Genomic DNA, 23,738 nt, shown 5'->3' with positions numbered 1-23,738 from the left:
ACAATGACCCCAAGCATACTTCCAAGGTTGTGGCAAAATGGCTTAAGGACAACAAAGTCAAGGTATTGGAGTGGCCATCACAAAGCCCTGACCTCAATCCCATAGAAAATTTGTGGGCAGAACTGAAAAAGCGTGTGCGAGCAAGGAGGCCTACAAATCTGACTCAGTTACACCAGCTCTGTCAGGAGGAATGGGACAAAATTCACCCAACTTATTGTGGGAAGCTTGTGGAAGGCTACCTGAAACGTTTGACCCAATTTAAAGGCAATGCTACTAAATACTAATTGAGTGTATATAAACTTCTGACCCACTGGGAATGTGATGAAAGAAATAAAAGTTGAAATAAATCATTCTCTCTACTATTATTCTGACATTTCACATTCTTAAAATATGGTGATGATCCTAACAGACCTAAAACAGGGAATTTTTACTAGGATTAAATGTCAGGAATTGTGAAAAACTGAGTTTAAATGTATTTGGCTAAGGTGTATGTAAACTTCCGACTTGAACTGTACATGTTACAATATTCACGTTGTCAGACAGAATGGCAAAGATGATAGTAGCTAGTGAATTTCCCTGCATGAAAATCCTTATTGGTTATACATGAAAGACCATGTAGTGAGCAATACAATCCTAATAAGTGTTGTGTACATGTTTTTCTGTAGGATTCCAGTTTGGAAGAGCTGCAGACTGTCCAGGGGGGACAGGCAGGGCTACAGAAAGCATTAGACAGAACTTGAAAGGGCAGCCCGACTGCAAGAAGAGAGGCTGGCTGAGAAGTTTAGTAAAAAGATATTTCACCTGTGGTACTGTTTACTCATTTAACAACAGTATAGTCATATCACATAACATTTAGATGCATTCTGTAATTTCATGTTGTTTTTCTTATCATCATTACAGGCTAAATTGCAAGCGCTGTCCTTTGAAGAAAGGAGAGCGAGAGAGAGATATTGGAACTGACCACTTCCTGTCTATCTGGAGTGTTGTTTGACATCATGGAGTATCAGAGAGCTATCCCGGGGTCTCCGGACAACCTCGCTGGTGCACCTGCATGAATTGCAGGGAGACTCCTGCACCTAACATAACATAACTGCTCCATTTCACCACTGCAATATTTCATTTATTTATTTATTACCAAGGATGTTTACATAACAGGCTAAACACTTTCTACGACTTCACTGTATATTAAATTCTTCATTTGGATCCCAATTAGGAAAAATACTCAGTTTGGTGACATCTTTGAAAGTTTATTTTTGTTGTGTGTGTGTGTGTACAGTTTTCCTTGGTCTGGGTGACATCACTTCAGAATTTTCCTTTACACGGTGCTTTTGTTATTTTGAGGAAGTTTACAGAGACCACCTTGTATTCTTATTCATCTCCCTACTAAAAAACTCTGACCTGCTCTGTGTAAAATCGGAGGGACTTGTTTTTGTACTGTATTTATAGTATTTATTAGTCCATACATCTTTCTGGATATGTACACACCTGTAGGTCTGCTCATTTAACGTGTAAACCTTACAAGACCATAGACATCCAGGAAAAGAGAACAGTTTAGTAAATCATTCTAAAACCATTTCAAAAGTACAATAATGATGACTATATCCTACATAAAAAAAAAAAAAATTAAAAAAAATGCACAAGTATTGTTTCTCACACAAGTTTATTGTTGCCCACACAAACATCCCTTATATATGATTGATTGTAGGCCCATCTCTTTCAACAACATTTCAGACTACTGTGTAGGTTCACACACTTCCTGGGAATGACCAAATCTGACAACAGGACAAGCTCCGGACCTTCCCAGCTAAAAAAAAAAGGTTTTGTTTACTGCACCCTGTGTTAACGTCTCAGCCGTTGTTAGTGGTGGCATTTCAGGAAGTAATCTGATCACATGACCCTTCTCCTTAGTAGACCCCAATTGAGATCCCAATCTTCACAACACTGCTCTCTCTCTGAAGTTCTGGGATGTTGGTATAGTCCTTTTGACGTTTTCGAAAGCGTAGACACTTCACCTTCGAGACTTGGTTATTGTAGAGTCTCCTTTTAGCTGAAATAGAACAATAATTTGGTGAGTCTATAGAATTAACTGATCAAACCAATTCCCATTCTAAAACATAAGACCATGATAATTGGAGTCATGACAACTGGGGTCAAGTGTCACCAACGAAACCCCCGATGACTAGTTTTAGAAAGTATCTCTGATCAGAGATACATTCTAAACTAGTTTTAGAAAGTGTTGTACAAAAACTGACTAAAAGATGAGGCATTCAGTTAAAAAAAAAACACAAGTTGTGCAGTTGAGATCGTTTCCACAGTGCCGCTTTACAATTACGAGATGAACATTTGAAACAAAAAAAAAAGTTGCCACTTGTAGAAAACACGTGTCATGAAATACCAGAAACAGAGTACAGTTTTTAACTTGTCAGGAATGTCAGCAAGCCAGGCTAGCTATGTATAGCATAATAGCTAGCTAGCTGCTTAGCTGAACACAATGTTAGCCCACTGTTCTTTGAACGGTTAAATGGATCAGTCTCGTCGCAAGACTTGACTAAAAAGTTGCCATGTAATATTCCTGTCAACAACAAACGTTATAAAACTAGACTGTTCAGATCAAACAAACAAACTGTCGCTTAAATGTCTCATCTTATGTCTCTGAACTGGGCTTTGCGGCTATTCTGTGCCAGTACGCCTGTGTGAACTGAAGCTAGCTAGCTAACCAATATCAGCATGGTTTCAGACCACAGACACGTAACAAAGTTAAAGTAACGTTATACACTTAAATTACAACAACTAACTAGTGAAGCCACATTTTATATTCAAAATGAAACAAACCAATGTCGCAGTCTGCTAACAAGCTAATGTTAGATAGCTAATATAAAACTATTGGACAGCTGGCTCGAAATAATTCAAAAACAAGAAATCCAAAATATTTCCATACATATTTACAACTAAAAAGCAACATTTCACTTATTATCTAGCTAACCATGTCTTACCTTTTCAGTCGAAAAACCAAAAAAAAAAAATCAAATTGTGGGTCGGTTTTGAATCCCTTCAACTCCCTTAGTTCTCTCCACTGTGTGTCCGAGGTTCTCTCATCTTGCGCTCTTTCGCTTTCCCTTTTTTGCCCGTCTACTCTCCAAACGTATCCGTTCCTTTGGATTAGATCACGTGTCAAACTCTCGGGCCGACTCTCTTCTCTGTGTACGTCAACGATGTCGCTCTCGCTGCTGGTGAGTCTCTGATCCACCTCTACGCAGACGACACCATTCTGTATACTTCTGGCCCTTCTTTGGACACTGTGTTAACTAACCTCCAGATGAGCGTCAATGCCATACAACTCTCCTTCCGTGGCCTCCAACTGATCTTAAATGCAAGTAAAATAAATGCATGCTCTTCAACCGATCGCTGCCCGCCCGTCCAGCATCACTACTCTGGACGGTTCTGACTTAGAATATGTGGACAACTACAAATACCTAGGTACCTGGTTAGACTGTAAACTCAGCTTCCAGACTCACATCAAACATCTCCAATCCAAAATTAAATCTAGAATCGGCTTCCTATTTCGCAACAAAGCATCCTTCACTCATGGTGCCAAACATACCCTCGTAAAACTGACCATCCTACCGATCCTCGACTTCGGCGATGTCATTTACAAAATAGCCTCCAACACTCTACTCAACAAATTGGATGCAGTCTATCACATTGCCATCCGTTTTGTCACCAATGCCCCATATACTACCCACCACTGCGACCTGTACCCGCTCGTTGGCTGGCCCTCGCTTCATGCTCGTCGCCAAACCCACTGGCTCCAGGTCATCTACAAGTCTCTGCTAGGTAAAGCCCCGCCTTATCTCAGCTCACTGGTCACCATAGCAGCACCCACTCGTAGCACGCGCTCCAGCAGGTATATCTCACTGGTCACCCCCAAAAGCCAATTCCTCGTTTGGCCGCCTTTCCTTCCAGTTCTCTGCTGCCAATGACTGGAACGAACTGCAAAAATCTCTGAAGCTGGAGACGCTTATCTCCCTCACTAGCTTTAAGCACCAGCTGTCAGAGCAGCTCACAGATCACTGCACCTGTACATAGCTCATCTGTAAACAGCCCATCCAATCTACCTCATCTCCATGCTGTATTTATTTATCTTGCTCCTTTGCACCCCAGTATCTCTACTTGCACATTCATCTTCTGCACACCCTACCATTCCAGTGTTTAATTGCTATATTGTAATTACTTCGCCACCATGGCCTATTTATTGCCTTACCATGCAGTATATAGATTTATCTACTGTATTATTGATTCTGTGTTTGCTTATTCCATTTGTAACTCTGTGTTGTTGTATGTGTCGAACTGCTTTGCTTTATCTTGGCCAGGTCGCAGTTTTAAATGAGAACTTGTTCTCAACTAGCCTACCAGGTTAAATAAAGGCGAAATAAAATGTAAAAAAATCCTAGTACCTGAGTTGCTGGTCGTTTGCCTTTTGCGGCTGCAAGCTAGCTATTTCCGCTAGCCCTTGGTCAAGTTTCGCCATGGGCTCAGCTAGCTAGCACACCGCCTCCTCAATGATGGAAAACAAGTCACTCATTGTGCGCGCTCCACAAAATCTGGCGGGATAATCCGACCCGAAGATTAATACAGCAGTTCTCAGGCAGGCTCACTGTTGTTACTGTCACATTCCATTGGATGACCACTAGCGACTTATTGGAGACATAAAAAAAGTATACAATTAAAATTCTAATTATATCATACTATATATAGAGTTAAAGGGGAATTTCACCCTGGTTCTGCCATGGCAGATTTTGGGCTCCTGAGTGGCGCAGCGGTCTAAGGCACTGCATCTCATTGCTTGAGGTCATCACTACAGACACCCTGGTTCGAATCCAGGCTGTATCACAACCGGCCGTGATTGGGAGTCCCATAGGGCGGTGCACAATTGGCCCAGCGCCGTCCGGGTTTGGCCGGTGTAGGCCGTCATTGTAAATAAGAATTTGTTCTTAACTGACTTGCCTAGTAAAATAAAAATAAAATGTCTACACCCCCGCCTTCAAGTACGAGACGAAAAGTCAGTCAACTGAAATAAATTCATTAGATACCTTTAAAAAAAAAAAAAAGTAGGGGCGTGGATCAGAAAACCAGTCAGTATCTGGTGTGACCACCATTAGCCTAATGCAGCACAACATCTTCACATAGAGTTGATCAGGCTGTTGTCCCACTCCTACTCAATGACTATGCAAAGTTGCTGGATATTAGCGGGAACAGCTGAAATATGAGGCGACGGCGGCAGATGAATGGTACGACAATGGGCCTCAGGATCGTCTTTGTGCATTGAAATTTCCATCGATAAAATGCAATTGTGTTCATCGTCCGCAGCTTATGCCTGCCCCATACCATAACCCCCCCCCGGCACCACGGGACACTTTGAAACTCTGTTTCAATGTTGACGTCAGCAAACCACTCGCCCACACGACGCCATAAACACGCTGTTAGCCATCTGCCCGGTACAGTCGAAACCAGGATTCATCTGTGAAGACCACACTTCTCCAGCGTACCAGTGGCCATCGTGAGGTGAGCATTTGCCCACTGAAGTCGGTTACGACGTCGAACTGCAGTAAGGTCAAGTCCTTGGGTGAGGACGACGAGCAAGCAGATAAGCTTCCCCGAGACGGTTTGTGCAGAAATTCTTCGCTTGTGCAAAACCCAGTTTCTATCAGCTGTCTGGGTGGCTACCGCAGATGAAGCAGTCAGATTTGGAGGTCCTGGCCCGGTTACTTGTGATCAGATTGGATGTAGCAGACTTCATTTCATTCTCCAGGCTACAGCTCTGGTGGACATTCCTGCAGCCAGCCAGCCAATTGCATGCTCCCTCAAAGCTCGAGACATCTGTGGCGTTGTGTTGTGTGACAAAACTCCACATTTTAGAGTGGACTTTTATTGTCCCCAGCACAAGGGTCACCTGTGTAAATGATCATGCTGTTTAATCAGCTTGTTGATATGCCACACCTGTCAGGTGGATGGATTATCTTGGCAAAGGAGCAATGCTCTAATAGGGATGTAAACTAAATTCTTCAAATTTGTGAGAACAAATATTTTTGTGCGTAAGGAACATTTCTGGGATCTTTTCTTTCAGCCAATGAAAATAATGGGGCCAACACTTCACATGTTGGGCTTATATTTTTGTTCAGTATACAGTACCAGTCAAAAGTTTGGACACACCTACTCATTCAAGGGTTTTTCTTTATTTTTACTATTTTCTACATTGTAAAATAATAGTGAAGACATCACAACTATGAAATAACACATTGAATCATGTAGTAACCAAAAAAAAAAGTGTTAAATCTAAATATATTTTATATTTGAGATTCTTTAAAGTAGTCACCCTTTGCCTTGTATTCCTCTGCTCATAGTAAATGACAAAAGTCCGGCATTCATACTGATGTGAGTAAGACCTTTAAACAGGTCAACATTCACAAGGCCGCAGGGCCAGACGGATTACCAGGACGTGTACTCCAAGCATGCGCTGACCAAGTGGCAAGTGTCTTCACTGACATTTTCAACCTCTCCCTGACTGAGTCTGTAATACCAACATGTTTCATGCAGAACACCATAGTCCCTGTGCTCAAGGAAGCGAAGGTAACCTGCCTAAATGACTGGCATTGGCCCTCAGATCCTCAAAAGGTTCTACGCTGCACCATCGAGAGCATCCTGACTGGTTGCATCACTGCCTGGTATGGCAACTGCTCGGCCTCCGACCGCAAGGCACTACAGAGGGTAGTGCGAACGGCCCAGTACATCACTGGGGCCAAGCTTCCTGCTATCCAGGACCTCTATACCAGGCGGTGTCAGAGGAAGGCCTTAAAAGTTGTCAAAGACTCCAGCCACCCAAGTCATAGACTGTTCTCTCTGCTACCGCACAGCAAGTGGTACCAGAGCACGAAGTCTAGGTCCAAGACTACTGAACATCTAATCAAATGGCTACCCAGACTACTTGCATTGCCCCCCCCCCCCCCAGCCTGTAGTACTGTCTGGAAACCCTCCAACCCAGTCCTTCATGTAGACTAGGGCTGTCCAACCCCGTCCTTCATGTAGACTAGGGCTGTCCAATCCCGTCCTTCATGTAGACTAGGGCTGTCCAACCCCGTTCTTCATGTAGACTAGGGCTGTCCAACCCCGTTCTTCATGTAGACTAGGGCTGTCCAATCCCGTCCTTCATGTAGACTAGGACTGTCCAATCCCGTCCTTCATGTAGACTAGGACTGTCCAACCCCGTCCTTCATGTAGACTAGGGCTGTCCAACCCCGTCCTTCATGTAGACTAGGGCTGTCCAACCCCGTCCTTCATGTAGACTAGGGCTTCCTGAAGAACAGGGTTGGAGAGCCCCGATGTAGAACCACCATAAAAATTAATATTTTCTATCAAATCTTCCAACATGTGTCCGGCTTGGACTCACAGAATATATTTTCATTAACTGTTACAGGGCTCTGTAGCATCAAACAGATGCTAGACATTCAGATATTCAAAAGGTTTATTTGTCCAAATCTAAAATACAAGGGGATTGTACACTATTTAAATGCTAACTCAAGAGAACTGGGAAATTCAACAAGAATGTTATACGGTAAAACAAAACAAAAAAACATTTATGACCAGTGTAGTACAGTTCAGTGTGTCCGAGGTGCATCTCAGGTGTAGAGAGACAAGCGCAGAAAACTACAGCTACAGATTATCTCCTGTAACAATGTGATTTACCCAAAAGATATTTCACAGACATCTCGTCTATTTTAAGTCTTATATCTCATTGATGGAGACAGGTGTGTGTCCACCTCAAAGTGCTGTGTGTCATGATGCCAGAGGTAGGTCTTCATCGGTGAGAGAAGACTTAAAATTAGACAAGATGACAGCGCGCACCCACACTGTTGGATTATTTCACGCTGCATAAATATATATATTTTTTAAAACATTTTAATAATGGAGGAGCATTTTCTAAATTCAAACTGAACACTTTGCACCGGGACACTTGAGACTCCTGTTTCCTTGAGTCGAGGACGAAGACGGCATCACTGAGGCTGGTGAAATAAATTATCTGTGCTACACCAATCTTTGGTTAAAAATCACATTATTTTACTGTCACAATCTGTAATTAAGAAAACCGGTGGTCACGATGAAATGTCCATTCCCAAAGAAACATACAGGAAGACAACACAGTATGATCAGTGTAAACTGTGGATCAAACTGCCATTCAGCTCCTCGAGAGTAATCTGCTCGAAATCCGGCATAACGTTTTAATCCCGCTAGAGGAATACAGTTCACGGAATACAGTTCTGCTACAATGACAGGTCAGGAATTTTGTATCTAGAATCCACTCCAGGAGGAAGCCCAGGCACCACGATATTGTCTGTAAGACAAAAGAAAATAATCAAAAATATACACACTATTGTAGTTTGAAAGACAGTTTAACTGTGCCGGCATGACATCAATATTAGGGTTGACTACTTTGAACATGCTTGCCCAGGCACAGATTACATTTACAGTATCTAAGCCTAATAAAAATATAAGGCATAACCCTTATCTTTTGCATAGTGACCAGACCATACAAAAATGTACCTAGGTAGGTAGGCAGGCAGACATGGCTGTAGGTAGATGCTGTCAGGCATAGTTAAGCAAATATTTGTTTAATATAGTAAAAAACAGCTTTAGTTTAAGATATTTACAACAATAAATAGTATTATTGTTTCTCCTCACTGTTTGCTAGTAAACTTAGCTAGCTAGCTTGATATACAATACTATTAATTACATCTGTTTTGAATCCTATCATTTTGTGCGATTGAAATGCATCCCTGGTCATAATCATAAACAATTGTGTTACTTAGCAAGCTAATAAAATTGTTAAATTGACTATGTTACACATTAGCTAACAAGTTACAAAAAACGCGAGTTAGCGCATAACATGTTAGCAGGCGCCATGCTAACTAGCTACCCAACTCCAGTCATGTGCTTATGTTTGCTGGTAAATATCGCTTTTAGTTGGCTGGTTATAATGTTGTAGATAGATATATCTACGACTAAAAAGAGAAGAGGTTTTACAATCGAGATACAAAAATAGCTCTGATTTTAAAACCTTTTCTCTTTTTAAGTCATAGATATGGCTACCGGCAGATGTTCAGCTAACTTTGCTACCTAGCCAGCTAGCTAACCTACCTAGCTAAATTAGCAAACAGAAACATAAATTACATTTCCCCCCCCACCCCACTGTAACACAGTAGCATGTTAGTCAGCAATACACAATATGGATTTCAGTAGATAAACTTTAAAAAAAAAATAGCTAGCTAGGTGGCTCGCAGGAAAAATAACTTACTTATCTAGGCACCGTATTTGTCATCTGCCTTCTTGGTGCTGGCATCGGTTGTAGCTGAGCTTCTAACGTTAACTAAATCCAACTCTTTGTTTCCAATTCCTTCCTCTTCGCTATATTCCGGTTGAAAAGTCACCGTGTAGTTATTAGCAGAACATAACATAACAAAATACTCCATGGTCGAATTCGTGTTGTTGAGAGAATCACTTGAAGATATGACTGGTCAATTCTTTCAGTTTTATCCAAAGGATTATATTGTTAAGTGTTCACCTCCTTTAATAAAATTTTTTTTTTTAAAAAGCAAGGGGCCAGAGCACAAAGTCTTTCAGAGACTGGAAAATGTTTTGTATTATTTAGCAATGAATCCGCTGATAGAGCCATTGGACGTCTTTCAGCGATGTTACTATCGAACAAGGACAAACACAAAAAACGGATGGTATGATCCGTATCACATACAGCTTTCGCAAAATGCCACAAAAGCAAGACTACATTTATTTTGTGTCTCACCCCCCCCCCCTCATCAATACACCGGAAGCCGTCATCGGGTGTATTATTCAGCGTCCGAAGCCCAGACCTGCCTTTCTCCTAGGAAATTATGTATGAAACGCACCTCACTGTCCTTAGAAATGCCTCAGACGTGATGAAAACAAGCCCAGATTCCCCCAGGTTGAAATTCCCCTTTAACTAATTATATCCTACTGTATATACACTGAGTTTACAAAACATTAGGAACACCTTCCTAATTAATTTGCAACTCCCCCTGTCCCCAAAGCGTTCCACAGGGATGCCAGCACATGTTGATTCCAATGCTTCCCATAGTTGTGTCAAGTTGATTGGATGTCCTTTGGATGGGTGAAACATTCTTGGATAGCACACGTGGAAAAACCCAGCATCGTTGCTGTTCTTGACACATAAAATATACTAGTTACCTAATTATAATCACTGTATATTCTACAGCTAACTATATCCTACTGTATATACACTATAGTTAACTAATTGTAATCACTGTATATTCTACAGCTAACTATATCCTACTGTATATACACTATAGTTAACTAATTGTAATCACTGTATATTCTACAGCTAACTATATCCTACTGTATATACACTATAGTTAACTAATTATAATCACTGTATATTCTACAGCTAACTATATCCTACTGTATATACACTATAGTTAACTAATTGTAATCACTGTATATTCTACAGCTAACTATATCCTACTGTATATACACTATAGTTAACTAATTATAGCATACGGTAGATAGTTAAAGTGGCAATGTCATTTCAAAGTCTAAGAAAAGGTAGATCTGTTCCGTGTGATCTATTTCTATGCTTCCCGTTCCTTAATTTTGTTTTTGCATCTTTTACTTTCGGTTTTGTACACCAGCTTAAAAAAAAAAAAAATGCCGAAAATACAGTATTTCTATTTATGGAAAATATATTTCACACAAATGTAAATTTAGTACAATGACTCGCTACACTATACTAGCTTATATCGTCACAAACTCAAATTAGGCAAACTATTACGAGTTTTAACAACCAGGAAATGGTGGTTGGATTTCTGCCTAGTGTAACTAACTAATATCATAATGTATATAGAGTTAACTAATTAAATAAAAGAAACAAGATGCTGATTTTTCTTACTTTTCATCAGTAGACTTGTTGGTTTGGTTCAGTTCCTTTGAGTCGTCCAGCAGAGCATCTTTCTCCGTTAGTACGGTGACGGTCTGGCCTTTGATGATCAGGTTCTTCAAGCTAGCTAGCTTCTTAGCGTCCTCCTCCCTCTCAAACAACACGGACGCCTAGAGAGAGGAGAGGAGAGAGAGGAGAGGAGAGAGAGAGAGCGCGAGAGAGAGAGCGCGAGAGAGAGAGCGCGAGAGAGAGAGCGCGAGAGAGAGAGAGAGCGCGAGAGAGAGAGAGAGCGCAGAGAGAGAGAGAGCGCAGAGAGAGAGAGAGCGCAGAGAGAGAGAGAGCGCAGAGAGAGAGAGAGCGCAGAGAGAGAGAGAGCGCAGAGAGAGAGAGGAGGGAGGAGAGCGAGAGAGGTGGATGGAGGGAGGAGAGAGAGGGAGGGGGATGTAGGGAGGAGAAACAACGAGAGAGGTGGATGGATGGAGGGAGGGAGGAAAGAGAGTTTAGTTTATCAGAATTTTTTTTTTATATTAAATACACTGAAACCAATATGAAGAGAAGAAGCGGAGGAGGAAGAAAGAGCATTTGTGGTTGATTAGTTGTGTCTATCGACACGACGGGTCACAGCGACTGGTGGTCATCAACAAGGGGAAAGACAGGTGTTTGTAAATACCTGCTGTATGGCCTTGACATTGAACTACAGGAAAGATGGGAGTTCAGGGTACTCAGAACATAATATCTGGTGAGATACAGTACCTGCTGTATGGGCTTGAGTTGGATGACGTTGTTGATCTTCCCGAAGGGTTCCACGGCCTTCATCACCTCATCACGAGCTGTGTGCTGGGGGATATTCTTCAGTCTCAACAGAGCGGAGGTTCCTGGTGCTCCCTTCTTCTTAGTCTAGAGAGAGAAAGAGAGCGAGAGAGAAAGAGAGCGAGAGAGAAAGAGAGCGAGAGAGAAAGAGAGCGAGACCAGACTGTTATTGTTTGTGAGCTGTGTGTTGGGGGATATTCTTCAGTCTTAACAGAGCGGAGATCCCTGGTGCTCCCTTCTTCGTCTGGGAAAAAAAAAAATAGACTTTTTGACCTGTTAGAGATTGCGGATTTTTTTTTGCGGCTCACCAGTTGGAAACCGTGTGTGTCCGACCGATGCAGGACTGTACTAATGATTAGCCCAACAGGGTACATGCAGATAAATAAATAGGTTGCCTATAGCCACTTTGCTGCTCCAGTTGGGCTACAGGTGAAAATGCTTATTGCTAATAGCATAGCTGATGATGTGGACCATCTATAGGCTACATTCACGGTCTGATACGGTGTAGTCGGGAAAGTATTCAGACCACTTCCCTTTTTCCACATTGTTACGTTACAGCGTTATTCTGAAATGGATTCAATTGGGGGACGACGACGAGAACAATCTACACACAATACCCCATAATGACATCACAATACCCCATAATGACATCACAATACCCCATAATGACATCACAATACCCCATAATGACATCACAATACCCCATAATGACATCACAATACCCCATAATGACATCACAATACCCCATAATGACATCACAATACCCCATAATGACATCACAATACCCCATAATGACATCACAATACCCCATAATGACATCACAATACCCCATAATGACAAAGCAAAAACTCATTAGAAACTTGCTATACCTTATTTACATAAGTATTCAGACCTTTTGCTATGAGACTCTAAATTGAGTTCAGTTGCATCCTGTTTCCATTGATCATCCTTGAGATGTTTCTACAACTTGATTGGAGTCCACCTGGGGTCAATTCAATTGATTGGACATGATTTGGAAAGGCACACACCTGTCTATATACACAACCCATGAGGTGGAAGGAATTGTCCGTAGAGCTCCGAGAGGATTGTGTCGAGGCACAGATCTCTGGAAGGGTACCAAAACATTTCTGCAGCATTGAAGTTCTCCAAGAACACAGTGGTACCATCATTCTTAAATGAAAGAAGTTTGGAACCACCAAGAATCTTCCTAGAGCTGGTCACCCGGCAAACTGAGCAATCTGGAGAGAAGGGCCTTGGTCAGGGAGGTGACCAAGAACCCGATGGTTACTCTGACAGAGCTCCAGAGTTCCTCTGTGGAGGATGGGAGAACCTTCCAGAAGGACAACCATCTCTGCAGCACTCCACCAATCAGGCCGTTATGGTAGAGTGGCCAGACGGAAGCCACTCCTCAGTAAGGCACATGACAGCCCGCTTGGAGTTTGTCAAAAGACACCTAAAGACTCTCAGACCGTCAGAAACAAGATTCTCTGGTCTGACGAAACCAAGATTGAACTCTTTGGCCTGAATGTCAAGCGTCGCACCTGGAGGAAACCTGGCACCATCCCTACGGTGAAGCATGGTGGAGGCAGCATCATGCTGTGGGGATGTTTTTCAGCGGCAGGGACTGGGAGACTAGACAGGATCGAGGGAAAGATGAACAGAGCAAAGTACAGAGAGATCCTTGATGAAAACCTGCTCCAGAGCGCTCAGGACCTCAGACTGGGGCGAAGGTTCCCCTTCCAACAGGACAACGACCCTGAAGCACCCAGCCAAGACAATGCAGGAGTGGCTTCGGGACAAGTCTCTGAATGTCCATGAGAGGCCCAGCCAGAGCCCGGACTTGAACCCGATCGAACATCTCTGGAGAGACCTGAAAATAGCAGTGCAGCAACGCTCCCCATCCAACCTGACAGAGCTTGAGAGGATCTGCAGAGAAGAATGGGAGAAACTCTCCAAATACAGGTGTGCCAAACTTGTAGCGTTCATACCCAAGAAAACTCAAGGGTGTAATTGTATACAAATTATATATATATATATTTTTTTAAACGAACTCTGCCAAGGGTCCATGGGCCTAATGACTTTCACTAGTTGCCTGTTGTCATAATCATCAATATGAGCATTTGGCTGACCAGTGGGCAACAGACGCCGCACCCCCCCAACCAAGATGGTCCGGCCCGGTTCTGATCTAATGTGAATTTGCTCCAACTCAGCCAAAGTCAAACACCATCCAGCGTTGCCAACTGTCGTCTGGAGTCGTCAGACCTCTCCAGTGACTTTTAACAAACGGGGGGAAACTAGCGATAGATTCAGGGGGTGAAAACGCTACGTCGAAGGACCGCAGCTGTGCCGCAAAGCACATCTGTACCAAAAGTACTCCGTACCATAGTCAGACCTTTATTACGACGGCAGTTAAATTGGGTTAAAGTTGTTAGGAGACCGCCATTTTTTTAGGCACTGAGCGGGTGCTAATGTTGACCATTCACAACATCCTTCACAATGACGTCACAATCAGCTCTCTGATGGTCTTCCCATCCCATCTTATCAGTGTTATTAAACAAAAAACAAAGGCATACCTTGGAAGAAGCAGAGCTGGATGATTTGAAGGATGATTTGGAGGGTGAGGAGGATTTCTTGGTTGATGCCCTTCCAGATCCTGTGCCTGCCTTGCCACCCTTGGACGTTCCCGTTTCAGTCTTTCGAGGGGGGGAGCGGCCTCTCCTGCTGGCACCTCCCTTGGCGGACGTGGCGCCTTTCTTTTTGGCGAGCTCTGCCAGGAGAGCGGGGGCGAGGGACTGCATCATAACTTCTAGACTGGTGTTCTTAGTCAGGGAGAGGCCAGCTGGAATACAGAGGGATGAATCAAAGAGAGACCAGCTGGAAGGAGAGGGGGAGACACGGGCATGGGAGAGAGGCCAGCTGGAAGGAGAGGGGGAGACACGGGCATGGGAGAGAGGCCAGCTGGAATACAGAGGGATGAATCAAAGAGAGGCCAGCTGGAAGGAGAGGGGGAGACACGGGCATGGGAGAGAGGCCAGCTGGAAGGAGAGGGGGAGACACGGGCATGGGAGAGAGGCCAGCTGGAAGGAGAGGGGGAGACACGGGCATGGGAGAGAGGCCAGCTGGAAGGAGAGGGGGAGACACGGGCATGGGAGAGAGGCCAGCTGGACGGAGAGGGGGAGACACGGGCATGGGAGAGAGGCCAGCTGGACGGAGAGGGGGAGACACGGGCATGGGAGAGAGGCCAGCTGGAAGGAGAGGGGGAGACACGGGCATGGGAGAGAGGCCAGCTGGACGGAGAGGGGGAGACACGGGCATTGGGTCAGGGTGTGAGAGATAAATAATGCACTGGTTCTCTTGACCAGAGTGTAGAAGAATGAATCAATGTGATTTCCTTGGTTCTTCACATCCTCTCGACTTACCTTCCTTCTCAAAGCTCATTGGAGGAGAAAAGCTGAAGTTCCTCCCCTCAGACCTTCTCCTCCAATGCGCTTTTGAAGGCGAGAGGAATCAAGGAAAGACCATTGAGATCCATTGCACCTCTTCCCACTGCATCTAAGACTGGCCCTGGGCTAACCGTCAGGCTAAGACTGGCCCTGGGCTAACCGTCAGGCTAAGACTGGCCCTGGGCTAACCGTCAGGCTAAGACTGGCCCTGGGCTAACCGTCAGGCTAAGACTGGCCCTGGGCTAACCGTCAGGCTAAGACTGGCCCTGGGCTAACCGTCAGGCTAAGACTGGCCCTGGGCTAACCGTCAGGCTAAGACTGGCCCTGGGCTAACCGTCAGGCTAAGACTGGCCCCGGGCTAACCGTCAGGCTAAGACTGGCCCCGGGCTAACCGTCAGGCTAAGACTGGCCCCGGGCTAACCGTCAGGCTAAGACTGGCCCCGGGCTAACCGTCAGGCTAAGACTGGCCCCGGGCTAACCGTCAGGCTAAGACTGGCCCCGGGCTAACCGTCAGGCTAAGACTGGCCCCGGGCTAACCTTCAGGCTAAGACTGGCCCGGGCTAACCTTCAGGCTAAGACTGGCCCTGGGCTAACCTTCAGGCTAAGACTGGCCCTGGGCTAACCTTCAGGCTAAGACTGGCCCTGGGCTAACCTTCAGGCTAAGACTGGCCCTGGGCTAACCTTCAGGCTAAGACTGGCCCTGGGCTAACCTTCAGGCTAAGACTGGCCCTGGGCTAACCTTCAGGCTAAGACTGGCCCTGGGCTAACCTTCAGGCTAAGACTGGCCCTGGGCTAACCTTCAGGCTAAGACTGGCCCTGGGCTAACCTTCAGGCTAAGACTGGCCCTGGGCTAACCTTCAGGCTAAGACTGGCCCTGGGCTAACCTTCAGGCTAAGACTGGCCCTGGGCTAACCTTCAGGCTAAGACTGGCCCTGGGCTAACCTTCAGGCTAAGACTGGCCCTGGGCTAACCTTCAGGCTAAGACTGGCCCTGGGCTAACCTTCAGGCTAAGACTGGCCCTGGGCTAAGGTCAGTGTTAAATCTGCTCCAGCTAGCCCTGGGCTAAGGTCAGTGTTAACTCTGCTCCAGCTAGCCCTGGGCTAAGGTCAGTGTTAACTCTGCTCCAGCTAGCCCTGGGCTAAGGTCAGTGTTAATCCTGCTCCAGCTAGCCCTGGGCTAAGGTCAGTGTTAGGCCTGCTCCAGCTAGCCCTGGGCTAAGGTCAGTGTTAGGCCTGCTCCAGCTAGCCCTGGGCTAAGGTCAGTGTTAATCCTGCTCCAGCTAGCCCTGGGCTAAGGTCAGTGTTAGGCCTGCTCCAGCTAGCCCTGGGCTAAGGTCAGTGTTAGGCCTGCTCCAGCTAGCCCTGGGCTAAGGTCAGTGTTAATCCTGCTCCAGCTATCCCTGGGCTAAGGTCAGTGTTAGGCCACAGTAGAATGTGTGAACGCTTTTATCCCGGGGCTAAATGAGTGGTCTCCTCACCGGGCTGTAAACACGATAATTGTTCCCTCTCTCTCTCTTACCAGATGACTCCAGTAGTTTCTTGGCCAGTCTCTCAGCACTGCTAGACTTCGGCTGTCTGCTCTTCCCTCCTCCTCCTCCCTCCTCCTCCTCCTCCTGAAGGGCTGCTCTTCCTCGTCTCCCGACGCTCCCGCTCATAGCTCCTAGAGCGCGACCTGGATGAATTTAATTAGACATAAAAAAAATATTCAAATAAAATATAATAAAAAAAACAGACATTTAAAATCCATCGAGTAGCTTTCATTCATTTGAACACAACAATATATACATAAAACATTTTTTTATGACTATAAAAATTTTCAAAAAAGCACAATACTGTCCATTGACTTATTCTGTCATCTTACCTCCTCGATGAAGAGGTTGTCCGGGGCGAGCGGGAACGCCGACGTTCCTGATCCCAGTGCGAAGAAGACGACGCCGGAGGGTCACGCTCCCGACGCGAACCAGGAGACCGGGAACGCCGTGTGGCGGCGCTGTGTCTACGTTCCCGGGAGCGGGATCGTTCCCTGGATCGAGGTCGGCGAGCAGCGGAGGAAGAGGAAGCGGTGTGGTAGGAAGAGAGGCGAGGAGAAGGAGAGCGAGACCAGGACGGAGAACGGGAGGCGGAGTGTGTTGTGTGACGACGTTTGGAGGAACAATGGTTGTTGTCATTTCTACTGGGAGCAGGGCTGGAGAGAGAGAAAGGGAGGGAGAGAGGAGAGGATGGAGAGAGAAAAAAGGAGGGAGAGAGAGAAAAGGATGGAGAGAGAGCGAAAGGGAGGGAGAGAGGAGGATGGAGAGAGAGCGAAAGGGAGGGAGAGAGGAGAGGATGGAGAGAGAGAAAAGGGAGGGAGAGAGGAGAGGATGGAGAGAGAGAAAAGGGAGGGAGAGAGGAGAGGATGGAGAGAGAGAAAAGGGAGGGAGAGAGGAGAGGATGGAGAGAGAGAAAAGGGAGGGAGAGAGGAGAGGATGGAGAGAGAGAAAAGGGAGGGAGAGAGGAGAGGATGGAGAGAGAGAAAAGGAGGGAGAGAGGAGAGGATGGAGAGAGAGAAAAGGAGGGAGAGAGGAGAGGATGGAGAGAGAGAAAAGGAGGGAGAGAGGAGAGGATGGAGAGAGAGAAAAGGAGGAGAGAGGAGAGGATGGAGAGAGAGAAAAGGAGGGAGAGAGGAGAGGATGGAGAGAGAGAAAAGGAGGGAGAGAGGAGAGGATGGAGAGAGAGAAAAGGAGGGAGAGAGGAGAGGATGGAGAGAGAGAAAAGGAGGGAGAGAGGAGAGGATGGAGAGAGAGAAAAGGAGGGAGAGAGGAGAGGATGGAGAGAGAGAAAAGGAGGGAGAGAGGAGAGGATGGAGAGAGAGAAAAGGAGGAGAGAGAGGAGAGGATGGAGAGAGAGAAAAGGAGAGAGAGAGGAGAGGATGGAGAGAGAGAGGAGAGGATGGAGAGAGGAGAGGAGAGGATGGAGAGAGGAGAGGAGAGGAGAGGATGGAGAGAGGAGAGGATGGAGAGAGAGAGGAGAGGATGGAGAGAGAGAAAAGGAGGGAGAGAGGAGAGGATGGAGAGAGAGAAAAGGAGGGAGAGAGAAGAGGATGGAGAGAGAGAAAAGGAGGGAGAGAGGAGAGGATGGAGAGAGAGAAAAGGAGGGAGAGAGGAGAGGATGGAGAGAGAGAAAAGGAGGGAGAGAGGAGAGGATGGAGAGAGAGAAAAGGAGGGAGAGAGGAGAGGATGGAGAGAGAGAAAAGGAGGGAGAGAGGAGAGGATGGAGAGAGAGAAAAGGAGGGAGAGAGGAGAGGATGGAGAGAGAGAAAAGGAGGGAGAGAGAGAAAAGGAGGGAGAGAGGAGAGGATGGAGAGAGAGAAAAGGAGAGAGAGAGGAGAGGATGGAGAGAGAGAGGAGAGGATGGAGAGAGAGAGGAGAGGATGGAGAGAGAGAGGAGAGGATGGAGAGAGGAGAGGATGGAGAGAGGAGAGGAGAGGATGGAGAGAGGAGAGGATGGAGAGAGAGAGGAGAGGATGGAGAGAGAGAAAAGGAGGGAGAGAGGAGAGGATGGAGAGAGAGAAAAGGAGGGAGAGAGGAGAGGATGGAGAGAGAGAAAAGGAGGGAGAGAGGAGAGGATGGAGAGAGAGAAAAGGAGGGAGAGAGGAGAGGATGGAGAGAGGAGGGAAGGAGAGAAGGGAAGTAGGCCAGTAAGCACAGCCCGAAGAAGTTACTCTGGTTTAAAATGTAAGTTAAGCACTGAGTCAGCGATGACCTTCAGAGGGATAAAAGCTCTTTCCCTTCTACTTTAGAACCCAGTACAGGGAACTTCCTCACCTTGATACAGTTTCCCCGTTCCAGTCAGGATACCTGGAAGAAGGAAAAAGGTGATTAGCATAGAGGTACAATGTACCATCTCCTCCTATCGAGTCCCTCCACTAGCACTTTCTCCTCCAATGGACTTAGAGGAGATGAGAGGGGACAGGACACGAGAAATACAAATTTAGAAAGAGCCAGGCAGAAATTATATTAAAATTTTTTAAAAAAGACAGAAGACATAACCTACAATTTCCTGAGCAGCCGGCAGTTGTCGATGTGAAGGCTGGTGTTTTGGTGCTCAATCCAGTTCTGTTGATCAAAACAGAGACGACAGTCAGTCTGAGTCTTCTTCGCCGCCCCCCCCCCCCCAAAACCCCTCCACATCAAGTCCTTTCAATATTAGTTTGGTTTCCCACATTTTCATTTTTACACCTTGCAGCTAGTGCAAAGTACATTTTAACAGAAAGTGCGATTTCTCTGCTTTACATAAAAATGGTACACTAGGTAGGTACGGCAAGAGTCTGTTTGGGGAAAACATTTTCTGATGGGAAAAGCAGCATCTGTAGATTCTCTGGAACGGATTCTCTCGGCGGCCATCTTCTTCCCCCCCCCAAAAAACGATAAAAAACTTCTCAAAGTAACTAAATAAATTGAATGAATAGTTAGTAGAGGAGAGTGTGTGGTGAGAGTTACTGTCATTAGTTTACACAGTGTAATGACATAGGGGATATGGATTATCCAGGGGTTTGAGTGAGATAGAGAGATATATAGAGATATGTGGCGTAGTTAGCTAAAACACTCGTTAATTGACCCCGGTAAAGGCCTATTGAGTAAAAAAAACGAGGCCCACTGGCAGCTTCTCCTGTCGTCTTCAAAACACAGTCTGCCTCAGGCAAATCATGGTCATCGAAAGTCACAAAAAAAACTCTATGTCTTATAAAGTTCAACACAAGGCAAACAAATACAATATTTCAAGAGGTTTGAAAAAACATACATATACACACACACACACACACACATATATACATATATATATATATATATATATATATATAAAAAAATCTCATGACATACAGTATTCAATAATTACAATATAATGTTGAATGCCGTCCAGGATTTGATGTTTACATATTCCTCGAGTCAACTCAAGCAATTTGCTAATATTTTACTCTAAAAAAGCATTTTCACGTTATTTCCTTATTTTCATCCGTTTTAGTACATCTCAACTCACCGTGCATTGTGGGGGGGGGGCAACGAGTGATAATCCCATAGCTAGACTTGTGTTTTTGAATTAACAAAATGGAACACATTCAACAACAAGACAAATCTTCAGATACAACATGAAGTTCAAAGATACACAAACCCCCCCAAAATAAGTCAGTACGAAGGGGTTCAGACCTGGGTTCACATACTATTTCACATTTCAAAATACTTTATATTTGCTCGATTAAACTCCTGAAACTGCAATCAAGGCAGGCTGGAGCAGGGCTGTCATCGGAGGGCCAAAACACCTGGTTAAGTTGGTAGAGCATGGTGTTTGCAACGCCAGGGTTGTGGGTTCGATTCCCACGGGGGACCAGTACGGGGGGGGGGGGGGGTTTGGGGGGGGGAATTAAAAAAAATGTATGAAATGTATGCATTCACTACTGTAAGTCGCTCTGGATAAGAGCGTCTGCTAAATGACTAAAATGTAAATGTAAAAAAATGGATACCAGGTAGAAGCAAAAACATTTTTTTTTTTAAATGTCGTGTTTCAGGCCTTCGAGGACCAGAATTGAACAGCCCCTGGGCAAGAGAAAACACTCAAAAAGTATTTGAACGATTTGAAAATGGTATTTTTAAACCCAGGTCTGATCAAGACAGGTTATGGTATGGCGAAAAACTCACCTTTAGAAGGGCACATTCTACGTTACAGAGAGAACAGGTATGAGGAAAGATTCTGGGAGAAGCTGCGGAGTAATCGCTCATCACGGCCGGGGAAGGCAACCTTGTTGGCATCATCAACGTTGGGGGTGGGACGTTCATCTGCTGGAACATCGGAGGCGGTGGACCCATCCGGGGTGGCGGAACAGTCACCGGAATGTGACCGGGAGGTGGAACCGACGGATCCATGATGGGGAATAAGGGAGGCCACATGAAGGGTGGAGGAGGAACCTCGAGCGGGACACTTCCAACCCTGAGTTCTACATCTCTTCTAACTCCACCACTAAGAACCACCAGGTCGGACCGAGACTGAACCTGACCTCGAGCAGTGCCTCGATTCTGAGATGAGAGTAGTCGGTCGAGTCCTTGTTCTCCACCGTGGACAGGGATGTTCATAGGTTTTGGTGGCGGTTTTGATAAGTCGTGAGTTTTGAGGGTCTTTTGGGTTAGGCTGGAAGGCGGAGGAAAACCGATACGAGTGTCTGTGTCATTCTTGGGGAGTGAGAGAGAACTCTGGACTGCAGCGTTGCAAATCTGCTGTTGCTCAGAAAGGACCGAAGTCACGGATCCTCCAACACCGCCGTACGGCGTCCCGGTGTGCCCGCTCGGAGACTCTTTCCGGAGCGGATCTCGCCCGCCGTAACTATCGGATCGAATATTAACATCATAACTGCCGTATTTAGTAGTATCTACATTTCCATAATCGCTAACTTTGCTCTGTCCTACAACTAAGTGGTCCGACCCTGGGCTGGGTCTGTCGCCGGCCCGGGTCCGATGGTCCACATCCATGTTTCTATTGGCCTTACGGATGCAGATGTCTCTGAGGATGAAGGGAAGGTTGTCTGGGGTCAGCTGATCGTCTGGATAGTGGCTCAGGAGCTCCAGGTCCTCGTTGGACAATCCGAAACTCGCCAGGATGTTGCTGGCGGACTCTGACGTGTACCGGGCTGGACATGCGGTGCCAGACGAGGCGGAGACACTTATGGGTGCCTCAGAACCCATTGAGGTGGGTCCCGGCTCTCCCGCACCCCCAAACCCAGAGGCTTGGCTTTGGTACATCTGGGAGGGGGAAGGGGACGACTGAGGGAGGGGGGAGGAGAAGAGTTTAGAGGAAGCAGACTGGGTCAGGTGGCCAGACCAGGAGGCCATGGAGCTCTGCTGGTCGCTGCCGGACAGGCCAGGGGTGTAGCTACTCATCCCTCCCCTAGACGAAAGCGCGTCCCTGGGGTCGCGACTCGGGCGAAGATTCCTGGCGTTCATTTGGGCCTGCTGGTTCTGTTTCTGCTGCACCATCTGGCTGAGCAGCCTCACATCCTCTCTGGCCCAGCGGATGTGGTGGTCTATGGAGGTCTCCATCTCCGAGGCCATCCCGGCTGATCTGTGCCCCATGTTGTACCCAGACTGCCCCAGGTTGTAGCCCATCGAGGACATCATGCCACCCTGGCTGGAAAAACCAGAGGAACCACCAGCAGAGAAAGGGCCCAGACCCAGGCGTGAGGCCATCAGAGGGTCCATCCCGGACTGGGCTTGTGTGAGTCCATACCGCCCCATCTGGGCTGGTGTTCTCTGGGCTTGTGAAGAGTACTGACCCCCTAACGGATTATATAGGGGATGGTACATGTTATTGGTGGTGGCTGCCGCTTTGAGGAGGTTGAGGAAGAGGGCAAGAGGAGGATGGGGGTGAGGGGAGGGTAGTGGGGGGTTGGTGCAGGTAACGGCGTTGGCGATGTTTCCTGCAGCAAGGAGCTGATTGATGGCGAGCTGTGCTTTGAGGTGGGCCAGAAGCAGGGAGGCGTGGCATAAGTGGCGCTGCAGGGGCGGGATCCCAACTCCCAGCCCTCCAATCAGACTCAGCGGGCTCGAAAGGGGAGCAGCACAACGCTCCAATAGCAACGCAAAGCTGAAAGAATTGGAGAGGAGAAAGACACAGAGAGGAGGATTATTGGTTGGTCTTCTCTCTGGCACGTCCTGTGACAGTGCTATAGACAGTAGTAATCAAACTGGAAAACAAGACTGGATTTTTTTGGGGGGGGGGGGGGGGGGGGGGGAATTGATCGGTTTTGGTCAGTTTCCATTTTGTTTCACACAAGCACTTTCAAAATCAGTTCCGATCCAGCTCAAACTGTTCTAGCACAGCGGGTTTCTGTTGGTTAGGTCTAGACAGAGCAGAGGATTGTTCCTGTATCTTCACTGGAGAAAAATAATAAAAAATGAATAAAACAGGGAACAGACAGGAAGAGGGAGGGGGGGGGGGGGGGGGGGGGGAACAGGTGGTCATCGTAAACACGTACAAACTTAATGCACAGCTTTAGTGAAATTTGAAAGATGGTGAACAGCTTTGTAACAAAGATAAACATCAACTGATATTAATACTTAATAATAATATCACGTACAACATAATATACTATAATAATCGGCATTGCCCGAAAGTATAAACTAAGATAGTAACAGTAGTAAATCAGATTTAGCTAAAGTAACAGTAGTAAATCAGATTTAGCTATAGTAACAGTAGTAAATCAGATTTAGCTATAGTAACAGTAGTAAATCAGATTTAGCTAAAGTAACAGTAGTAAATCAGATTTAGCTATAGTAACAGTAGTAAATCAGATTTAGCTATAGTAACAGTAGTAAATCAGATTTAGCTATAGTAACAGTAGTAAATCAGATTTAGCTATAGTAACAGTAGTAAATCAGATTTAGCTATAGTAACAGTAGTAAATCAGATTTAGCTATAGTAACAGTAGTAAATCAGATTTAGCTATAGTAACAGTAGTAAATCAGATTTAGCTATAGTAACAGT

General features: G+C 45.8%; 1 protein-coding gene and 2 long non-coding RNA genes across 5 annotated transcripts in view; all 3 read right to left on the bottom strand.

The window, feature by feature from the left end:
- Positions 1-23,738, bottom strand: part of LOC106608443 (uncharacterized) — a 62,148-nt gene that overhangs the window by 30,380 nt on the left and 8,030 nt on the right. For 2 of the 3 annotated variants that reach the window (XM_045721444.2, XM_082977327.1), the window contains exons 1-8: positions 20,903-21,020; positions 19,263-19,324; positions 19,034-19,066; positions 17,092-17,415; positions 16,750-16,902; positions 14,362-14,627; positions 11,732-11,875; positions 10,991-11,148 (exon numbers count right to left, since the gene is read on the bottom strand). In XM_045721444.2, the coding sequence (XP_045577400.2) occupies positions 10,991-11,148; positions 11,732-11,875; positions 14,362-14,627; positions 16,750-16,902; positions 17,092-17,398 (1,028 nt within the window). In that variant the 5' untranslated portion in view covers positions 17,399-17,415; positions 19,034-19,066; positions 19,263-19,324; positions 20,903-21,020. Of the gene's footprint in view, positions 1-10,990; positions 11,149-11,731; positions 11,876-14,361; positions 14,628-16,749; positions 16,903-17,091; positions 17,416-19,033; positions 19,067-19,262; positions 19,325-20,902; positions 21,021-23,738 lie in introns of those variants that run through there. The other variant, XM_082977326.1, reaches the window with a different exon arrangement.
- On the bottom strand, positions 1,644-5,022 carry LOC106608444 (uncharacterized). The gene is made up of 2 exons (XR_001329512.3): positions 2,994-5,022; positions 1,644-2,047 (listed from the first exon to the last, which is right to left on the bottom strand). It is a non-coding gene; the product is annotated as an uncharacterized LOC106608444 (long non-coding RNA).
- LOC123743728 (uncharacterized) lies at positions 6,214-10,984 on the bottom strand. The gene is made up of 2 exons (XR_006770556.2): positions 9,347-10,984; positions 6,214-8,386 (listed from the first exon to the last, which is right to left on the bottom strand). It is a non-coding gene; the product is annotated as an uncharacterized LOC123743728 (long non-coding RNA).

The sequence above is a fragment of the Salmo salar genome, chromosome 07 (assembly GCF_965601325.2).
Source record: "Salmo salar chromosome 07, fSalSal1, whole genome shotgun sequence".
In the NCBI taxonomy this organism is placed as follows: Eukaryota; Metazoa; Chordata; class Actinopteri; order Salmoniformes; family Salmonidae; genus Salmo; species Salmo salar.
The sequence above is the reverse complement of the archived record's forward strand: the minus strand, read 5'-3'. Positions and strand labels throughout refer to the sequence as shown.